The sequence below is a fragment of the Macadamia integrifolia genome, chromosome 7 (assembly GCF_013358625.1).
Source record: "Macadamia integrifolia cultivar HAES 741 chromosome 7, SCU_Mint_v3, whole genome shotgun sequence".
NCBI classification, from domain to species: domain Eukaryota; kingdom Viridiplantae; phylum Streptophyta; class Magnoliopsida; order Proteales; family Proteaceae; genus Macadamia; species Macadamia integrifolia.
The window spans coordinates 2,637,840-2,658,684 of record NC_056563.1 but is presented as its reverse complement, the minus strand read 5'-3'; the positions used below and the strand labels follow the sequence as shown (position 1 = coordinate 2,658,684).

The 20,845-nt window shown below is 37.2% G+C and overlaps 3 protein-coding genes across 5 annotated transcripts; all 3 read right to left on the bottom strand.

Moving 5' to 3' along the window:
- Positions 1–1,248: 1,248 nt before the first annotated feature.
- On the bottom strand, positions 1,249–8,861 carry LOC122084979 (probable ADP,ATP carrier protein At5g56450). The gene is made up of 2 exons (XM_042653390.1): positions 8,527–8,861; positions 1,249–2,205 (listed from the first exon to the last, which is right to left on the bottom strand). Exons 1-2 carry the CDS (start codon positions 8,857–8,859, stop codon positions 1,573–1,575), a joined length of 966 nt encoding a protein of 321 aa, XP_042509324.1. The 5' UTR covers positions 8,860–8,861; the 3' UTR covers positions 1,249–1,572.
- Positions 8,862–9,015: 154 nt separating this feature from the next.
- Positions 9,016–13,348, bottom strand: LOC122084978 (beta-fructofuranosidase, cell wall isozyme-like). 3 transcript variants are annotated; one of them, XM_042653388.1, is made up of 7 exons: positions 12,977–13,348; positions 12,825–12,833; positions 11,871–12,743; positions 11,621–11,779; positions 10,803–11,041; positions 10,623–10,713; positions 9,016–9,938 (listed from the first exon to the last, which is right to left on the bottom strand). In XM_042653388.1, the coding sequence occupies exons 1-7, from the start codon at positions 13,100–13,102 to the stop codon at positions 9,756–9,758; spliced, it is 1,680 nt and encodes a 559-aa protein (XP_042509322.1). In that variant the 5' UTR covers positions 13,103–13,348; the 3' UTR covers positions 9,016–9,755. The 3 variants fall into 3 exon arrangements, with proteins under 3 accessions (XP_042509322.1, XP_042509320.1, XP_042509321.1); XM_042653386.1 differs by having other exon boundaries at positions 11,871–12,727; XM_042653387.1 differs by lacking the exon at positions 12,825–12,833 and having other exon boundaries at positions 11,871–12,727.
- A 2,228-nt stretch (positions 13,349–15,576) lies between these two features.
- Positions 15,577–19,758, bottom strand: LOC122083593 (beta-fructofuranosidase, cell wall isozyme-like). Its single transcript, XM_042651458.1, has 7 exons — positions 19,010–19,758; positions 18,865–18,873; positions 17,914–18,770; positions 17,635–17,826; positions 16,774–17,012; positions 16,597–16,687; positions 15,577–16,141 (listed from the first exon to the last, which is right to left on the bottom strand). Exons 1-7 carry the CDS (start codon positions 19,188–19,190, stop codon positions 15,959–15,961), a joined length of 1,752 nt encoding a protein of 583 aa, XP_042507392.1. The 5' UTR covers positions 19,191–19,758; the 3' UTR covers positions 15,577–15,958.
- Between the last annotated feature and the right edge of the window lie 1,087 nt (positions 19,759–20,845).

Genomic DNA, 20,845 nt, shown 5'->3' with positions numbered 1-20,845 from the left:
CAGGAAAATAAAAATGGAGGTTTTCTTGGGTACCTACTAGGCTGTCCTATTTTCGTAAAAAACTAGGCCTTCGTATCTGTTTTATACTAATTTGTTACTGTTCAATCTTTCTAGAATACTAATAATGTCTAGCATGGCAGGACCCCAAGGACAGCAATTTAGAGGACACCTGGTGTCCTAGCATTGCGTTTAAAACTACTACTTTCTGAAGTTGAATGAAACCTCTTCCTTCTGTTGTGCATGTTTCCTAACTAGTAGCAGCCCATCTTCTATGCACTTTCTATTTGCTATGTGCATTGATCAAACTTATATGGTCTGATACAGACGTAGATTTAAACCTTGGAGAGATTGAACTATCCTGTTTAAGAAGCAGAACCATTTTAAGACCAGTACAGAACCAAGCACAAGCAGTTTTAAGGGCATAATCTACGTGTGAGGTTTTCTGAATAAAGAACTATACTGGTTTTCGAGACCGGAGCTATCAACCATTCAGCATCTCTCTGAAAGATTATCTATTTTATTTTTGTTCTTCCGAATAAAACATGGCATATGAGTGGATACCATCATTGTCTGTAGAGACATCCCCTTGTGAATCTATATTTTCATCTAGACTAATAGAATAAATAGATATAGGATACTGCATGCTCGTTGCTAGTCTAGATTAGCACCACCGTGCCCCTTTTGAAAAATATTAAAACGTACGATGATTGTGAGTCTAGGGGAAATTAAATTATTCTATTTCATTGGCTACAAGCAAGGATTGCAGCCTGATAGCAACCAAAAATTTTCTCCATAAGAAGGGTGATAAGACTATTTTTTCCCTGATTGAATATCTTAAACATGATCTAGATAAACTACATATTGAATCACAAACTTAAATTCAATCATCTACCTTCCCATATATTTGTATATTCTCTAATATTCTTAGTTGTCCTTAGAAAAGTTTAAAATTTCTTCACTAGTTTACCCAAGTTTTATTTTTCACTTGGCCAACTCTGTTTCAGATGAAACATTACATGTAACCAGAGAACCTTTGGGTCTTACTGCCCACTACGTTTTAACCCCATCCAATCTAGTACAGCGGCAGATATTTGTGCTGGTTGATATTCTCTGAACCTGCAAGATTAAAAGGTTAAAGTTTTTTAAGACAGTAAATAAATTAACAAGGAAACAAATTATAATAATCAAATACGGGTGAGGAAAGATACATGCTGCCGCCCAACCAATGTGGGGCACAGGAGGGAACACTGCACAATCGTCAACGGAGGGAAAAAGAATTTAATTCGAGACAATATTCAAAGTATCCAATTCCCAACAAAAAACCCTTTTATTTGGCAATGAGAGGAAGGACATGAAGATCTAATGGGACTACACTGGGAAATTTAATTGCCATGGAACCGAAAATTGGAAAACTGGCAATTATATCTCAATGTCATATTGTATGCATTCCGCATAAGCTGGCAATTGACCCCATAAGCATCCAGAAAGCCTTCCAAGCCACAAATATTCTCAGTTTCATTTGGTTAATGTTGCTTGCAGGATGATCTAATTGATAGAATCTCACTTTTTTGGCTATAACACACCCCAATTCATAATTTTTTTGACCTCGTCATACAAAACCAGGATTGCAGCAGCCCCAATGCCCCTAAACATGTTTGAAAGCGCACCACGGTAGAAGGAAGCAGCACCCTCCGTCCTATAAATCTTCCTCCAACAGTCCAGGGTGCTCTTATACATCGGCTGCTCCAAACCAGATTGCATCATTATCCGCCTCCTTACAGTATCTAATGGGTAAGATAATAAGCCTGCTGAGGTTGTGACAGCTTGGGCAACCACCCAACGCTTCCACAATTCTAATTCAGGTTTAGACTCTTCAGACATCATCTCTTTTAAAGTGTCAAAGCCCCCAAAGTAAAGACCACGGTGGATGATCATCCCATGTAGAGAGGCTGGAAGGCCGTTGTAGATGCCCTTGATCCCATCTTTCTTGCGAATGGTGCCAAGGAAGTGCCAAATGCCCCTGAATTGACGAGCTTCAGTCTTTCCTACATCTGCTGCTAAGCGTGTGTGAGCAATATCAAGTGGGTAGATGATAATCAGTGTTGTACAGCCAGCTGCAGCCCCAGCGGTGAAGTTAGCTAGAGGACCAGACATGAGAGGATGATCTTGAGGATTGCCACTCCTTAGTATAGTTCTGTAAAGGTCCTGTAAATGGCACTAGTGAATTAAGGATACTAGCAGTAACATTTTAAGCATTCTGAATTATGTCAAGAGCAGTAATGTTGGAATTCAAACAAAAGCATCCTCAGTCCACATTTACATTTTTTTAAAGGCTATAAAGCAAAGGGAAGCAAAAAAAAAGTAGGGTGCAAAGAAAGCTTAATGCTTAAGGCTCCAAGGCAAATGAAGGGAACAGCTTACCATCAAACAGATGAAGGGCCCGACAAGCTAGAACAGTTTATTAAAATTGCATTCTGACCATGGCAGGTTGACCCCCAAATAATTCCCCCAGGTTTTTGGTTGTGGTGTGGTGGTGTATTTGGAAGAGTGCATCCAGCTGTGAAGATCTCATACCACTAGATATAAAAATAATTATAGGCAAGAGGATCCAGAAGATGACCATTGCTCTATGAATCTCAAAGTTTTTGGATTTAGCGGAAAGGAAACTGTGATAGTTTCATGGGGTCAGCTTTATGGTGCCGTTTGAATAGTGATTCATGGCTACTTGGTTCTCTTAAGAGACGAGATGAGTGATTTCCACTGCCATCAGTGCCTTAAAGGTTCTTTTTAACTTGAAAAACTTTCTTGTACTACTGAGTCAGACAATTTGAAATAAGTAGCTCAGATATTCTCCTTCTTGAAAGATTCACATCCCTGAGAAGTTAATAATAGATCTTCCCCTAGATAAGCATTAAGGAATTACTTGGCCTGATAAACTGCTCATTAGAAAAAAGAGGCTCGCCTACCCTAATGAGAATTTCATTGTTTGATGTTAAACTGTTGTTGCCAAAAAAAAATATGTTAAACTGAAAAATCTGAAGGTGCTACTAATCTCAATACATGTGAAAACTGAAAAGTAGAAATCAATAGACAGTGAATCAGATGTTGCTTTGATAGAGTTACAAAAGGGCGGAGATCACTGGCCAAACGGGAAAATGATCTCAAATTTCTACCTCATGACGGGGATCCACTAGTAGAAATTATATAATATTAAAAAAAATTCATAAAAGGAAAAGAAATGACACAACACTATCACTACAATGGTGCTTGAAATACAAGCAACATATATTTAAGACTTGCCATGAAGCAAAAGTTTTTGGTGAAAGAATTTGTGAGATCATGAGTGCTATAATGTCATCTCAATCAACTAGATTTTAGACCATAAATAGTAGAATCGAATCAATCAGAAAAAAATGAAATAAGGTATAAAAAGGAAAAGTTGAAATCAAGATACAGAATAAACAGAATGAAGATTTTAGGTCAGATCACTATGAAGAAAGCAAACAGTTGGATGCAAAATCAGAAAATGTCTTTTCTTCTGGACATCTTATAATCCTAATGTCAAGCATCTTAGGTGGGCTTCCTGCTTTCGTTTGTGAATGATTGACAACTGATGGTCTTCATGGATGTATCATTCACAGTTCTTAAAACTGGACCAAAAGTGAAATAAAAACACGTCAGATTCTTGGGTTTTTAACAGTAACCTGGTAGCTAACCAGAAAACTATGAACTAACAACGTATCTCGTTTGGCCGCTAGTTCCGTTTGGGTTTTAAAAACTACGGAATCATCTGAATAGATGATCTTTTCCTAAAAGACAGACAATAGTTGCAACTTAAGGATACTGGATAGAGTAGTAGGTCAGTAGAGGCTTCGATCATCTGAAGATCGAGGGGCTTCAACTCACCCCACTAGGTGACAGACCACTCTTAAAGATCCGTGTGTGTATTCTCACTCTGTCAGACTCCAAAGGAGCGCAAATGAGAAGCCGATGAGCTGTGACCAAGGAATTCCTTCCAGGGAATGTTCTGTCACTTATCCAACCATCCAAACCCCATCCCCCCAAAAAAATCTTTCCTCATATCTTCTACTTGATTTATTAGACTTTCCTGATGGGCTAGTCAGGAAAGGGGTGCAAGTTATGTTAATATAATCACAAAATTTAAAACCAGCGACTGTGCAAGCATGTAAACCCTTCCAAGTTCTTTGTTACATGACTACTGGTTGACAATTGAACACTATCATAATGTGAATGTTGGGATCCCTATATTTCTGAGGAAACGCAAGAAAACACTGTAAACTCCAACTAAGGAAAGTTGGGAGACAAGACAAGTTACTTGAAAAATTAGAAGTTTTCGTTGGGATTACATATCGTACTTAAAAAAAGTTAGGTCTTTTAACTATTCACTTCTGATCCTTAGTTCTTTTAATTAATACAAAATATAGGGTTGAACTATGAAATATGTCGTTAAACTGGTGAAAATAGAACAATTAGAATGAAGTCCATGAGCAGAATAATTTGCCCATCATAAATGGACCATTTGTTATGAAGACAAAAGACATACCTTTCCCAACAAGATAATTTTTTCTGCAAGAGTCATTTCGAGGTATAAATTGGTAATACATAAAAGGTGAGTGTTTGATAGTGGGGTTCAAAAACCTAGTTTGCACATATCAAGGCAAGAATCATTGGTGTGGACTTCTTATAAAGCTTTTAACCAAAGCACATGCATTCAATCTGCCATGCTGCAGTATGAATCTTGTTGCGAAGTCGCTTCAGTTCAAAACCTAGGTTCTCAGTCAGGACAAGAATAGAGGTCTCTACTTCTTTTGGATTTGTACTTTTATGTTTCTAGTATAACTACTATTCTTGGCGCACCCTTGTGGGAGAAGATATTGTCATTATTTTAAGGTCATATGAGTCAATTAATAGGCATAAACACTTTCTGAGTTCATGACAGCTAATCCAATGCATATCCTGACACTTATACTAATTAAAGTCTTGTGACGCATATTGTCTTAAACGTCCATGCCTCTGGCCACATTGTAGATTTCTAGAATACCAATACATTTGGTCACAATGTCATGTTGTGGTTCATGTCTGCGTACTAAATGCTTTCACCTTTTGTATTCAGACTGAACACATCTAGATTACTAAATTTGTCACTTGGAAACTGTCATATATGACATGTCCAGTTTAAACTTCTCTTTGACAAATCCGCATTATCCAGGTTCCTATGTCCAAAATTTTAAAGGTCAGACAGGTCATATTCCTAGACATATGCTCATAAACAATACCCATAACCAAATACATGTAACCTAGTTAGTGAGAAAACTATCAGTACGGTACCTAAAATTTGCGTTGATATAAGTAAGATTTAGACAATGTGGTGCAGAGTATAAGACTTCGGAATTTCAGTTCAAGGTTCGGTTCCCCTTACACCCGGTACCTTCACCTTATCTTACTCCAATACCTAATTCATTAGTTTACCTTTGGTGATGGAGCTTAATTAAATGTATGATAATGGCTTCTCTCATTATCTGCCACCTCCTGAATGTTTATGCTTCACCAACAACAAATCCTCACTTCTTTCTCACAATGTTCTTAATCAGATTCAACTACATTTTTAAATCTTGAGACATGAATTAAAGTTTGCAATCTCAAACCATGGTACTGCAAGGAGAATGGAATTGTGCAGTTGGTGTGAGAACTTAAATTCATGACAGAGTTTACCTTTTCCTTTTTAACCCAATTTATTATCATATCCAAGCAATATTTATTTAATTAAGGTCAGCATACAGAATCAATTGCATAAACACAATGAACTAAATAAACACACATACATACTATCTTGAATCCAGATAATCCAGATAACACAAATAAAAAAATCATGGACAAGTAGAAAAAGAAAATTATTATGCCAACTTAGACCGATTTAGAATAAAAAAAGACGATATTTTGTTTTCATGGGCCTCCACAACAAGAATGGAAAAGGTCCCAACATTGGATCCAACTTTCGCTTTAAAATTGGCTTCAAGAGATCAATTTTTAGGTATCTGCAGCTTCATTTCTACTCTTTGCAAAATTTACTGCAAGGCTAATGAGTAATGACAACACAACAAGCAGGAGTTTCGACAGCTATCACACATCAGTTTAGAATCAGAGAGGTTCTGACCAAAATAATTGTGACCCTTTCAGATAGTTACATCACAATACCATAGAATGATGGTAGGAGGTTTCTGGAAAATCAAAATTTTGGTTAGAGTCTAACACTACTGTAAAGATTTTGTAGCTTGATCATGTACCACACAAGAAGAAATAGATTGATTTAATTTGTACAATATCAGGTCAGACAACATAATGAAGATTCTTATGGGGAAATTAATTCAGATACTTAGGTGTTAGAAACCAAGTTTCTAAAAATTCCATAATTTGAAACAAGGGGTCTTTGTGTGAGTGATTGACATTGGAATAAATCTATTGAAAAACTAGGACTCGATGTTTTGAAGGTCAAGAAAACATAGTTCTACATGCAGAGGTAAAATTCAGGACTTTAAGATGTGTTAGAAGATCGTATCAATGAGGTTCACACCGTTCACTAGATCATAGACACAGATGAGAATAACATTGTCCTTCAACACAAAGATGACACATGTAAACAGCCTAGTATTGGTCTCTGTGGGTGTCTGTTATCAGGCCTCCACATCAGAACTGCAAACAAACTCAAAATTTGGTCTCAAGCAGAGTTGCAACTCTGGTACTTTGGCACCATGACAGGTCAACAAATTAGAGTCCCAACAGCTGTCCTAAATCATGTTTCAACTATCAAAGATTGATTCTAACAACATCAAACACGTTATTTTGGAAAAAAGAAAAAAACAATGTTAATTTGAAGCCTATGCCTGAGAAAAGAGTGTCGCAAACCTATAAATCAAATGGGAAAGGTCCTCTGAGCCACCAGGGCAGAGTATGCGAGTACTTCTGTGTGTCTCTCTCACCTCTTCACATGAAACGACCTTGCTGCCCTCCAATGAATGATACTGTTTTATAGCACCTCATTGGTGCATTTCACTATACCGATTCTCAGAGAACCCTCTCCCAAATCAAATATATGGGATCAATAATATGCAGTCAACCCTGAGATGGTTCAGCCAGTGGAGTTTAACAAGACAGACCATAGAAAAGGAGTGATATTGTGCAGACTGGAGGTGCCAAGGGGATAGAAGGAAGTCCATAAATTATTTGGGTATAAGTGGTGAGAAAAGAAAACACTTAACATGTAATCAGAAGAATGGTGCGAAGTGGACTGGCAGAACAGGATTTGTGTAAATGACCGCAAATAGTCAGGATAAGACCTAGTTGAGTTAAAAGTGAGTGAATATCCCATCTCTGACCCCATCTGATGGCTTTAGATGGAGCACTGCTAATAAACTTGATTGATTAGTGCTCATATGATTGTAGGATCCCTTGTGAATGAGATAGAGGATAATCACCTTTTTTTTGTTATAGATCTATTTATTTCATCTATTCACTCGATCTTTTTTTTCTATCCATCTGTCTCATATAGAAAATATTTTTGTACATATAAATTGTACATAAGAAATATAGAATTATAATCTGTCATATTTATATATAATATAGAAAGAATATAAATATGGGATCATATCCTAAAAAAAAAAAGGACCCTCAACCCTAAACCAAAATGTGCAGCTCCACATTCATGACAAAATTCAGTAGTCCATCTGGTGCTAAAAATTAAAAAAAAAAACTTGAAAAGTCTTCTTATCTTTCTCATACATTAAAGAGTCAAATAACTGCCTTCACAGTGGAGTCATTGCAATGTTCTTATGTTTGTATTCGGTTCTGAGAATCTTCACACTGCATTTCTTTTTCTTTTTTTTGGGGGGGGGGGGGGGTGGGGGGGTGGTTTGGTGAATTTTCATAGTTCATTTTGCTTACTTTCTGCCTTGAGCTTTAGGCCTCTCAGCCTTGAGATTTCTAGCCTGAGACGGCTAATGATCTTGAGGATTAAAAAAAGAAAAAGAGAAAAAGAGAAGCCATCGTCATGCCTACAAGATCTTGGACGCTTGTTGTTACAAGTTTATGCTCTATTGCGTTCACATCATTCTACAAATCCTCCCATTTGAATGAGGTACCAGAAAAGAAAGAAAAACTAACAAATCTCAACTGAAACAAGCAAGTTAACGGTATGTTGCTCCAAAACAAATGTGCACCAAAAAGAACTATTATTGGAAATTTTTACATTGCTTAAATTGGGATACCTATTTAATCTCACTGGTTAATGCATTTTGACCATTTATGCAAGGATGATCAATCATAAGTTGTTAGAGTTAAAGCAGATTGCACAGAAACAGAGAAATTTCAATCTGAATATATCGCAGTGAATAATTTACCAAAAGAAAGGAAAAAGAATGATTACATATAACAAGAAGAGTAATATGATCAACAAAAAATGAGAAAGACTGAGAGTGAGAGAAAGTAAAGAATTAGTACAAGCATATGCACCTTGAGGGAAAAATTAAGGGCAACAGAGGGGTAGTAGCGGAGAACACTGCTTCCATTACCCCTCCATAGAGAAAGGACACCCTCCTCCCTAACAGTCCGGGCGATACAATCCAACATGCCTCTAAACCTGCGGTGGCCACCACCACCAACAATCGCAGTATTGCTTTCTTGCGTCTGCAAAAGTAGCTTGGCTCTCTCAATCGGTGCCACAATCGTGTGAACCACTCCCCCCATTAATGCTCCAGCCAACATATCCCTGTGAAAATTCGCCAACCATCTATACGACCTTGAACTCGTTCCCACTTCCTTCTCATCTTCATTATCTTCCCTCATTCCTCCTCTCCTCCTTCTCTCTCTCTCTCTCTCTCTATTTCTTGCTCTCTGTTCTTGAATGAAATGGCGTCTTTCCTTCACTGTGCTTGCAAGAAATGGCAAGAAGATAAGAGTTAGACAAACTGAGAGAAGAAATGGCTATTGGATTTCTCTTTCACTGATGTCTTGCGCTTCCGTTTCTTTCCTCCTCTTCTTCTTCTTCTTCTTCTCTGTTTGAGAGTCGAGAGGTTCAACTCTGCACCACCAAATCACCAGTTCAACGGAACATTTCTTCTCTTGGCGCTTCAATTCCCAAAGATGTAAGATGTTAGGTTGCGGAATAATTTTCTTAATTTCCAAAACTATTTATAGATTTAGATAAATGACAGTGATCCCCTGTTTCTCGATCAATCCCTCGTTTCACTCCATCCAACGGCTTTGAATTACTTTGTGTTTGTCAGTACCTAAGTATTCACGCAAAATTCTTCAGCCGTTGGATTTCAGGAGGATTGGAAAGAAGGTTAAAACAGTAGGCCGAGATTCTGGATTTCACACCTTCACTGTCTCGTTAAGGCCCAGAAGCCCAGCCCATACTTTCGACCCAGGGTATTGGGCCTTTATTCCCTCACATACTCTGACGGCGCATTATAAAATCTTCTCATTCCTTCATTTCTGATGGATACGTGTCACATCATAAACCGTACGTTTATTTAAAAGAAGTATATTAAATCCAAGGAGATTCTCCAAAATTTTTTTGAAGCTTTAAGTGATAGCTTCTCAAATGGCTTATTAGTGGTGTGGTAACTTGTTGAATGAGTTAATTATTTTACTAGATAATTAGAACTAATAATTCAAAAAATGCATCTTCACCATGGTTCTATATCACATCTCTGCTTTATTTTCTTTTTACCTCCCTTTCAATAGATGATTTGAGCTTTCTTCATGCTCCAAGCGCTCAATTTTGAGAGCATTACATTTTCGGTTCCATTATTAAACACATACAAGTGTGCATTATCGTTTATAGCCAATTCAGGATAAACCCTAGCTATGATACAAGCTTTTCCGTTGCCACCAAAACTCTCAACAATGGAGTGATCTATCTGCAAAAGATGAAGCTCCAAGTATTATTATCAAGATGCAAGGCTAACAAATTGAAAATGAAATGTTCTATATATGAAGCTGACTCCAAGAAATGCAAGGCTTATACTTTTAAGTTCCTAGAAAATCAAAATATTTTATTTTTGTTGTGATCTCATTAGCTGGCTCATGTAGATGTTGGAATAGGTTCTCCTCTATGCTCCGTTTAGTAGCAAGGGCATATAATGAGAAAAGGAAGAGAAGTGAAAATTTCAAACTTTAAGTAATCATTATCCCCAACTCCAAATCATTCTATATTTGGTAATTAAATCTCACTTTACTTTGCATCCGAATCCCTTGAATTTGAAAAGTAAAATATAAATTACATTTAAAAAGTATCATAATAAATATAATAAAAATTTAAGTTGCAAATACAATTACGTTAGGTAATGATTCAATTTTTGTCAAAATTTTTTACTTCTCATCCTTGCTCATTGTTTTCCCTTCCAACCAAACAGAGCCTTTGAACACACAAAAATATATCACATAAGTCAAAACATCAACTAAATCCAAAGGTTGGAACCTATGTTGTAGTCTTCTTTTTTTTTTTTTGGACTTTCGCGATTGTCATCACTGATGAGTGATGAACTTGACTCTTAACTAATGAGAATGAGAAAATTTAAGTAATTTACACTTAATCAACTTACCAAGCTCCTCAGTGACAGTCCTTCATGAAGAGGATCCACATCTAGAAAAGCTCCATAGGTGGTTTTGTCCAGGTCTTGCCTCAAAGAAGATCTGTTTACATGAATTAGTTAGTTAAGATTTTGTAAGTGATGGCCCAAGATAAAGAACTCTAAATAAAATAGAAAATCCTTGAAACTGACCTGCTTTGGTCACTGCACATAAGCACCACATATCTCTCCTGATCTTTGAACACCCTGAAAAATATGGCTGTTTGTTCTTTCAAGCCTTTGGAAGCCAAAGCTAGCAACCCAAATGGTCCTAAGCTTCCTTTTACGGAAGCCCCTTTTTCACTACAAAGCAGTTGTGGATCAACCCAGCTTGGGTCCATGTTTTCAGCTTTCTCCAATGTTGGCAAGTCTAATAAAATCTCCACATCGACCTTTTAATTCCCAAAAAAAGCAAGTGAAATGAAAATCAATAACGTGGAAAGACCATCGGGAGAAGAAGGTGGTGGTGGTGGTGGTGGTGGTGATGGAAAGATGGCGGTGGCAACGTCATGGTGGTGGTGGTGATATTGGTGAGACCATCAGGAGAAGAAGAAAGGTGTTTTATTTTTCACATGAAATTATTACTTTGTCTATCAGATTAACCATGTGCTCGTTAAAGAGTAAGAGACTAAGAGTGAAATCAATTTCAATTTCAAAAATTGAAACAAATCATCAACAATTAAAATTTTTTTATTTCATTTGATTTCTATTTCATTCAAATAAGGTGAAAAAATCAAATAAATAATTTCAGAAATAGAAATCACCCCATGAAATTTGTGGCTAGTTTTCAAGGATGAGTTCTATCTGAATCCCAACAGGTGATATTGGAGAGTTGGGGCATGACAACTCCCTCCGAAGATTGAGAAAGCTTTAAAGGATGAGTTCTAACCAAATTTTAACATCAATTGGGTCCTGAAATTAATCAAAACTAATAACTCTCAATGGAAGAAAAACAGATATAAGTAATTCACCTGTGCAGCAGTGACGTCCAAAACTTCAGATACTGATCCTGGCTTCATCTCTGTACTTTGCCAATCAACTGGCTTTTCCCGTAACATTTTGATTTCTTGGATTGGCCATTGAACCAGCTGCTTCCCAGTTTTGTCGAGCCAAAGATTTCTAGGAATTGCCTGCAAACAGAATCACTTAAAACTGAGTTCTTAATTCTATCTAGTCCACACAGACACAGAAACAAACACTTCAGGCTCAACTCTGCCTTACATGAATTCCTGACCATCCTTTCTTGATATCATCTTGTTCGCTATCGGATTCATTAATCCAACCCCATAGTATCCTTCGGTTCTTAGAGCTGTCAAAGAATGTCTTCGAAGCATAAAATTTTCCATAATCAAATCTCAGGCCAAAGCCATTGTCTATGGAACCATTGTCCGGAATATACATATCCTTTTTCAGATCGTAAGTACCAATTGTGTAGCAGTCATGTTGGGTTTCACCCAAGCTCACCTTAAGCACATGCTTTACACTTGGACCATTCAAAGAAGTGTCAAGACCAACTGTGCTGTTCACAGAGACACGGAAGAAATCAGGGCATTCCCACATTCCAGTGTTATTGGATGAATGGAGTGGGTGCTGGGCTCTGACCCAATGAATGAAATCCTTACTCCTATAGAGAATTGCCTTCCCTTGTCGATCAATCTGGCTCCCTATGATCACCCTCCATCGCCCATCGAGACCTTTCCAAGCGGTGGTGGGATCCCTGAATGAGCTTGCATTGATCCCATCAATGGGAGTCATGACAGGATTTCGGGGTGGTTTGATCCATTCTCTCAGGAACTCGTCAGAGAGGTTCTTGGGCAACGCTAAATTCTGGACTTGGCGGTTTTGTGGGTCTCCACCAGTATAGAGAATGGCTGGTTTTTCCCCAGAGAGGATTGTAGCTGAACCGGACCAACATCCATTGATATCAGAGTCTATGGATGGTTTGATTGCAACTTCATGGTGAACCCAGTTCACAAGATCCGTGGAAGTGGCGTGTGCCCAGACAATGTTACCCCAGACAGCACCATATGGATTATACTGGTAGAAGAGATGATAGATATCCTTATAAATCATGGGTCCTGCAATAAGATGGGTCTGTAACCATGATAAAAATCTATTCAATTCTATTGTGCATATTAACTACTTGAAATTTTGATCCAGAGAGACTTGACTAACCATTAGGATCTGTTTATCCAGTCACATCCAGTAGTCCATTCCACAAACCAGAGACATGTCCACAAAATAAACGAAAAGCTAGAATCAGATTGTTAGAAGTTGGAAAGAACAGGAAGGTTGCAGAAAGGGGGGTGGGGGGAGGGAGGAGGTACCGTTGATCCAGTTTTTAGCCGGTTGGAAGTGGTAGCCGGTTCTGTAAGGCTGATGAGTTGCTGTAGTGTTCTGATGAGATTGAAGGTTTGAGAAAACCCGGTGAGAGGCTTCAACATGGACTCCATAGCCAAGAAGAAGAGAACATAACCCAATAAACCCGACAACAGTGAAGGCCATGGCTTTCCACAAGAGGGAAGGAAGTGAAAGGAGTAGAGAAGGGAAAAGGAAATGAAAAGGTAAAGAGGAAAACAGCTACTTGGGCATAAATATTAGGAGGATGAGGAAGAATTGCGGCTGGTCCTCTCACGACTCGGAAGTCAAAATCAAAAGGCCAGGTCTTGAAGAAACTACAGAAAAATACAATGGAAGATAGATCCAATGTCCACTTGAGGAAATAACGACGAAGGACGTGGGATCAAGGTTTATATAACTCGGATCAATCTCGGATCTGGAAAGCCTTGGATCGGATCGTATTGTACAGATTTAGCTCTGTCTTTTAATAATAATAATTATAAAAAAAAAATAATACTTTTTTACGATTTTACCCTTATGCCTTAAGAGTGGATCGGTCAAGCATCAGTCAATGTTAATACTAATCAATCCGATCTGAGTTTCAAAACCATGTGTTGGATTGTGGAAAATTGAAGGGTAAAATTTTTTTTAGACATTCAAAAAATTTAAATGTCTAATGTTTGAATGGTTCCAATTAATTTTTAGTTTAAAAATCAAGGATGTAAAAAGTTTGAGTTGATTGAGGATGAAGAATCTTTTTCATCGAACCATTCAGGAGGGACTACGGGTGTGTGTCAACCTACGATGACACCTCCTTTATCCACAGATTATCTGCAAAGATATCTAAGAGGGGAGAATTGAGGCATCCGAAGAACAAAATAGGATAGTTACGAGGACATTGAAAGACGTACTTGATGTAATAAAAAATCTTTGTATTCATAAATAAAAATGTCTAGGAAGTTAGTACATTGGAAGATGTACTTTAAGTTAGGTTTTTTAATTAAGTATTATGGACTTTTTTATACTTTAAACTACATATGTATGTGTAAAGACTAAGTATTATGGACTGTTTTCTTTTAACCTCATATTTATTAAAAAGACGATGCTAGATAATTTAGACCTACTTTGGTACCATTTTTCTTTTTAATTTTTGTTCACAAAAATGGATTTGGCTACATTAGGTATCATTTATGGAGCTTGTTTCTATTTTAAAAAAATTGGTAAAACACAAAAACCAAAATGAAATCAAAAGTCATTTATGTAATTTGGTCAAAAATGATTTTCAATTGTTTTTGCAGAGCATATGATTAAAGGCTCAATATGAAGGGTAAAGTAGTTATTTGCTTTGTAATTAGAAATCCAAGCCCCTTGCACCCTTTTCTTCAATCCAAAGTGGAAAAAGAGAGTTACAAGAAATATGGGTGAAGGGAATCTCTTCACCCATTTCTTTAAGAAACTATTTTACACATAGAGATACCAAAGATTTTCTCACAAAAAATCATTTTTGTTAAGTAGTTACCAAAACATTTATATGTTTTGATAAAAAATAGTTTTCATTAATGATTTTTGGTAAATAGATAAAAAGAAAAAAGAAAAATGATGCCAAAGAGCTTTGTGGTATTTTCAATTTCATTTAATAATAAAAAAAATATAAGGATTTTTTCCTCCAAGGTTAGCAAAATTAATTAATAATATAATACTATAGAAATTGGTAGAAACTAATGTATAGACAAAAAAATAACATTCCATAGTTGTGTATAAAATAGGAAAATAATTACATTTAAGGGCAACTAAATAGTTATTCAGAGTGATTCTGAGTGTTTCTCACAGACGGAATCATGGTAACCAAACAATTATTCTGAGAAAATCAACATACATAATCCAAAATAACCAAACAATTATTTTTTCAAGAATGCAACTCCAAAGAACCATATTTTATGGAGTGACATTCTTAAAATATACTGTCTCCAAAGAATCAAGGAATCAAACACACGCTTAAATTTTGAAAGTGGTACCATATTAACAAGTTTAGTTCCAAATCAAAAGAAAATTCCAACTTTACCCTTTAAATCAGTGTTTTCATACTTGCATTATTTTGTGCCCACCTAAATGCTCACCCTCACAGTTGAAACTCATTTCAAAAAAACAAAGCAAACTAACATTACATATGATACACTAGAGACAAGCTCTGTCTACTTATGAATTATATCAGGTCCTGAGTCTGTGGGGCCCATCTTGAAATCCTCTACGTCCTGCATTTCTTTTGGATACATACCACAATAAAAACCGTACGATCATATTACGCCTTCTTCCTTTAAGAACTCCATTTGGCGGGCTCTAGTTCTTTGGTCTTTAATTACTATAAAGGAGATGTTATAATCTAGTGGTCAAACAGTCAAAATAATCTCTTAACATTCTTAGGATAAGAATACGTAGATTTTGCCTCTTATATCTCACACATACGGGAGCCTTATGAATCAAGTACGCCATTTTTATAAGGAGTAGTACACCCTTTCTATAAGGAGTAGTATACTAGATCCTTTAGAAATTGCCCAACCGCCTGATCACTAATAGTTGGAGAGAGAGAGAGAGAGAGAGAGAGACTTTATTTTAATAACTATGGCTGAGAATGATTCCCAAGCAAAAGTGAAAATCATTACAAGGTAAATGGGGTCTGGGGTTGACTTCAGCGAATCACCCCACCAAGTACAAGGATTTAAAATATCCCAAAACCTTACAAGTAGAAGAGGCTTAAGATAATGAAAACCCTAATTATTAAAAAATGTTGATACTACCTTATTATTTTTTAAGATCTACCAAATAGCTTATTAGTAGTGTGGAAAGTTGTTGAATGAGTTAATCTTTCACTGGATGATTGGAACCAATAATTCGATAAGATGCATCTTCACCATGGTTTTATATCAAATCGCGTCCCTCTATGCTTTTATCTTCTTTTTGCCTCCTCCCTTTCAATAGATGATATGAGCTTTCTTCATACTCCAGGCTTTCAGTTTTGAGAGTCTTACATTTTCGGTTCCATTATTAAACACATACAAGTGTGCATTGTCATTTATAGCTAGTTTGGGATAAACCCTAGCTATGATACAAGCTTTGCCATTGCCACCAAAACTCTCAACAATGGAGTGATCTATCTGCAAAAGATGAAGCTCCAAGTAAGATTATCTAAATGCAGGGCTTGCAAATTGAAACTGAAGATGTTCTATATATGAAGCTAAGTCCAAGAAATGCAAGGCAAAATACTTAGAAAACCAAAATGCTCTATTTTTGTTGTGGTATCATTGGATTGCTCATGTACATGTAGGAATAGGTTCTCCTCTATGGCTCTGTTTGGTAGCAAGAAAAATTAAAAAGAAGTTTTTTAGGTTTGAAATTTTCACTTCTCATTATTTTTCCATTGCAACCAAACAAAGCCTTTGAACCCACAGATTAAATCACATAAAGTCAAAACATCAACTCAATCCAAAGGTTGGAACCAAGTTGTAGTCCTTTTTTTTTGGTTTGACTTTCTATTGTGATTACTGATAAACTTGACCCTTTACCCATGAGAATGATAAAATATGTCATTAATTTACACTCATCAACTTACCAAGCTCCTTAGTGACAGTCCTTCATGAAGGGGATCCACATCCAGAAAAGCTCCATAGGTGGTTTTGTCCAGGTCTTGCCTCAAAGAAGATCTGTTTACATCAAACTAGGTAAGATTGTAAAGGTGATGGCACGAGAAATAGAACTCTATATGAAAAGGAAAATCCTTGAAACTGACCTGCTTTGGTCACTGCACATGAGCACCACATATCTATCCTGACCTTTGAATATCCTGAAAAATATGGCTGTTTGTTCTTCCAAGCCTTCGGTAGCCAAAGCTAGCAACCCAAATGGTCCTAAGCTTCCTCTTACCGAAGCCCCTTTTTCACTACAAAGCAGTAGTGGATCATTCCAACTTGGGTCCAAGTTTTCAGCCTTCTCCAATGTTGGCAAGTCAAACAAAACCTCCACATCGACCTTGTAATAGCCAAAGCAAGTGAAATAAAAATCAATAACATGGAAAGAGAACCAAATTACAGAGACTTGATCTGTTGGCCTCTCCTCTTGTTTTTTAACTTTGTAATGCAAATTGAAAAATCAATCAATCAGGTGATCATTTTCTTAGGGGAAAAGGAAAGGCATGTTGTACGCACTCTCGCAAAGACTTGACACTCTCTCCTTATTAAAGATGCAGGCCTATATGATGCACAAACACCCACTGGATTCTCCTCCCTCACTTCTCGCTATTAGTTTAGCGTGTGAGACGTCAATATAAGAGGATAACATATGAATTGTTGGGGTTCTACGCAGCAAAGATCTCAAATCGGATTGAGTAGCACGATGTAAAGGCTCATAAGCATTTGGGTACACTCTCGTTAATGGCAAGTTTTTAAGGATGTTAGTTCTATCCGAGTCTAATGCGATGGTATTAGAGCTGAGGCATGGCAACATGATGTGACTCCAAGGTTTGAGAAAGCTTGGCTGAGGCATGACAACTTGATGTGCCTCAGAGGATTGAGAAAGTTTATCATCAAATTGGCTACTGAAATTAATCAAAACAAAAAACTCTCAACGGAAGAAAACGAATTATGTAATTCACCTGTGCAGCAGTGATGTCCAAAACTTCTAGTATCTGCGACGCATCAGCAGCTAAAACTTCAAATTCTGATCCTGCCTTCTTCTCTGTACTAAACCAGTCAACTGGCTTTCCCCGTAACGTCTCTATTTCTTCAATTGGCCATTGCACCAGTTGCTTCCCAGTTTTGTCGAGCCAAATATTTCTTGGAATTGCCTGCAAACAGAACCACTTAAAATTAAGCTCTTAATTCTAGTCCACAGAGACACAGAAATCGACACTTTGGGCTCAACTCTGCCTTACATGAATTCCTGACCATCCTTTCTTGATATCATCTTGTTCGCTATCAGATTCATTAATCCAACCCAATAGTATCCTTCGGTTCTTAGAGCTGTCAAAGAATGTCTTCGAAGCATAAAATTTTCCATAATCATATCTCAAGCCTGAGCTATTGTCGATGGAACCATTGTCCGGAACATACTTATCCTTTTTCAGATCATAAGCACCAATTGTGTAGCAGTCATGTTTGTTATCATCCAAGCTCACCTTAAGCACATGCTTTACACTTGGACCATTCACAGAAGTGTCAAGACCAACTGTGCTGTTCACAGAGACGGGGAAGAAATCAGGGCATTCCCACATTCCTGTGTTATTGGATGAATGGAGTGGGTGGTGGGCTCTGACCCAGTGAGTGAAATTCTTACTCCTATAAAGAATTGCCTTCCCTAGTCGATCGATTTTGCTTCCTATGATCACCCTCCATCGCCCATCGGGACCTTTCCAAGCGGTGGTGGGATCCCTGAATGAACTTGCATTGATCCCATCAATGGGAGTCATGACAGGATTTTGAGGTGATTTAATCCATTCTCTCAGGAACTGATCAGAGAGGTTCTTGGGAAATGCTAAATTTTGGACTTGGCGGTTTTGTGGGTCTATACCAGTATAAAGAATGGCTGGTTTTCCCCCATGGAGGATTGTAGCCGAACCAGACCAACAGCCATTAATATCAGATTCTATGGATGGTTTGATTGCAAATTCATGGTGAACCCAATTGACAAGATCAGTGGAAGTGGCGTGTGCCCAGACAATGTTACCCCAGACTGCACCATATGGATTGTACTGGTAGAAGAGATGATAAATTCCCTTATAAATCATGGGTCCTGCAATAAGATGGGTATGAAACCATGATTTGTTATCCAATTCCATTATGCCTATTAACTACTTGAAATTTTGATCCAGAGAGACTTGACTAACCATTAGGATCTGTTTATCCAGTCACATCCAATAGTCCATTCCACAAGCCAGAGACATGTCCACAAAATAAACAAAAAGCAAGAATCATATTGTTAGAAGTTGGAAAGAACAGGAAGGTTGCAGAAGGGGGGGAGGGAGGAGGTACCGTTGATCCAGTTTTTAGCCGGTTGGAAGTGGTAGCCGGTTCTGTAAGGCTGATAAGTCGCTGTAGTGTTCTGTTCCTGAGATTGAAGGTGTGAGAAACCCCGGTGAGAGGCTTCAACATGGACTCCATAGCCAAGAAAAAGAGAACATAACCCAACAAACCAGACAACAGTGAAGGGCATAGCTTCCCCTGAAGAGAGAAGGGAAAGGGAAATGAAAGTGTGACGAGGAAAACAGCAAGTCGGGTATAAATAATAGGAGGAAGAGGAAGAGGAAGAGGAAGAGGAAGAGGAAGAATTGCAGTTGGTCTTCTGATCACCATATGAGGTCAAAATCAAAAGGGCTGGTCTTCAAGAAACAATAGGATAACATGGAAGATATAGATCTAATGTCCACTTAAAATGGAGGAAATAACGCAGAAGCAAGTGGGATTGTGAAATTTTGAAAATGAAACAATTCAAGAGTCAAACTTAACAGAGAAGTAATCAACAAACCATCATTTTGAAAGATTTCTTTTTTTTTTTGGGCAAGCACCATTTTCAATTCTAATAGAAACAAAGCAAAACTAAAATATATGATAAGAGTGCTAGGCCTTAAATAAAAATTTCAGATAAAGTTTCAACTTTTAAGGTGAGTCTTTCGAAAAAGTAAAAAAGGAAAAAGAAAACAAGAAGCTTGGAGCTGTGAAAGTGAGTCTGGGAGGGAGGAACAAGGTCAGTGGAAGCAGCAGCCTGAAGAATTCAAAAGTTGGAAGGAAGGGAAAAGGTAAAACCATTCTGGCCCACGACTTTCGAATTAACCAGATTTGGCCTTAGGGTAGGCTCATAAGTAAGGCTGTGGAGTGTGGGCCATCAAAATAACATGTGAAAATCCCAAGATGGGCAACCGTTACAATTGCAGCATTAATTTTTTAGGGTCAACACCTTTGCTTGGATTTGGATGCTGCCATATATATATATATATATATATTCTATAGTATTGGTTGTAAGGGTTGGCAGAGTTTTAAAATAAGTATTGAAAATGCAATCCAAATCATAATGAGACATTACTTGGGTGTCATTTCGAAAAAAAAAAAAAAAGGATAGCTCAAGTTTGGTGTTTGGTGTACATTAGTTTCTTCATTTTTCAATAAGTGTGGTCTTGGGTCTCTGTTACTCTTTATCAGTTTGTGGTTGGCCACTATGTGAGTCTATTATGTATTAGCCAATAGCCCCTTGAACTTGAAGAAAAAATAAGGATAAGATATTATAGTGTATATATCTATCAATTTTTAAATCATAGATAGATTGATAATAGAATTATTTTTGATTGGACAACATGATGGTTTTTCAATAGAGAGGAAAGAAAAGAAATTTCAATCCAATTTCGTTCCGAATTGGTCAAAGTAGGAATCAGCCAAATTTCGCTTGAAACATACAAACCCATATTGAATCACCTACTTTGGAACAACACAAATTGGAATCTGGCTCGATGAACATTGAGATGTTAATCAATTTGATTTCAATTCAATTCAAAGTATCAAGGTTATAAATCAAAATCAAACCATTTTTGCCCAACGTATTAACATGTGAAAATTCCAAGACCTTTGCTTGGATGGTGCCATATATTCTATAATATTTGTTTGTAGGGGTGTAAAAATAAAAAAGGGTCGGTGCATGAGACTCCTGCATGTGCTAGGTCGGTGGGGTGAGAACTATGTGTAGGGGTTTTAAAATAAGTATTAAAAAATTATGAATAAGTGTTTGGGACAATCTTTCGGTTTCATTCAAAGAGATAAAAAAAAAAGTTATGTTTATCTCGAATTCTTGACCTGTTTCGAAAATTGACCCGCCTCGAC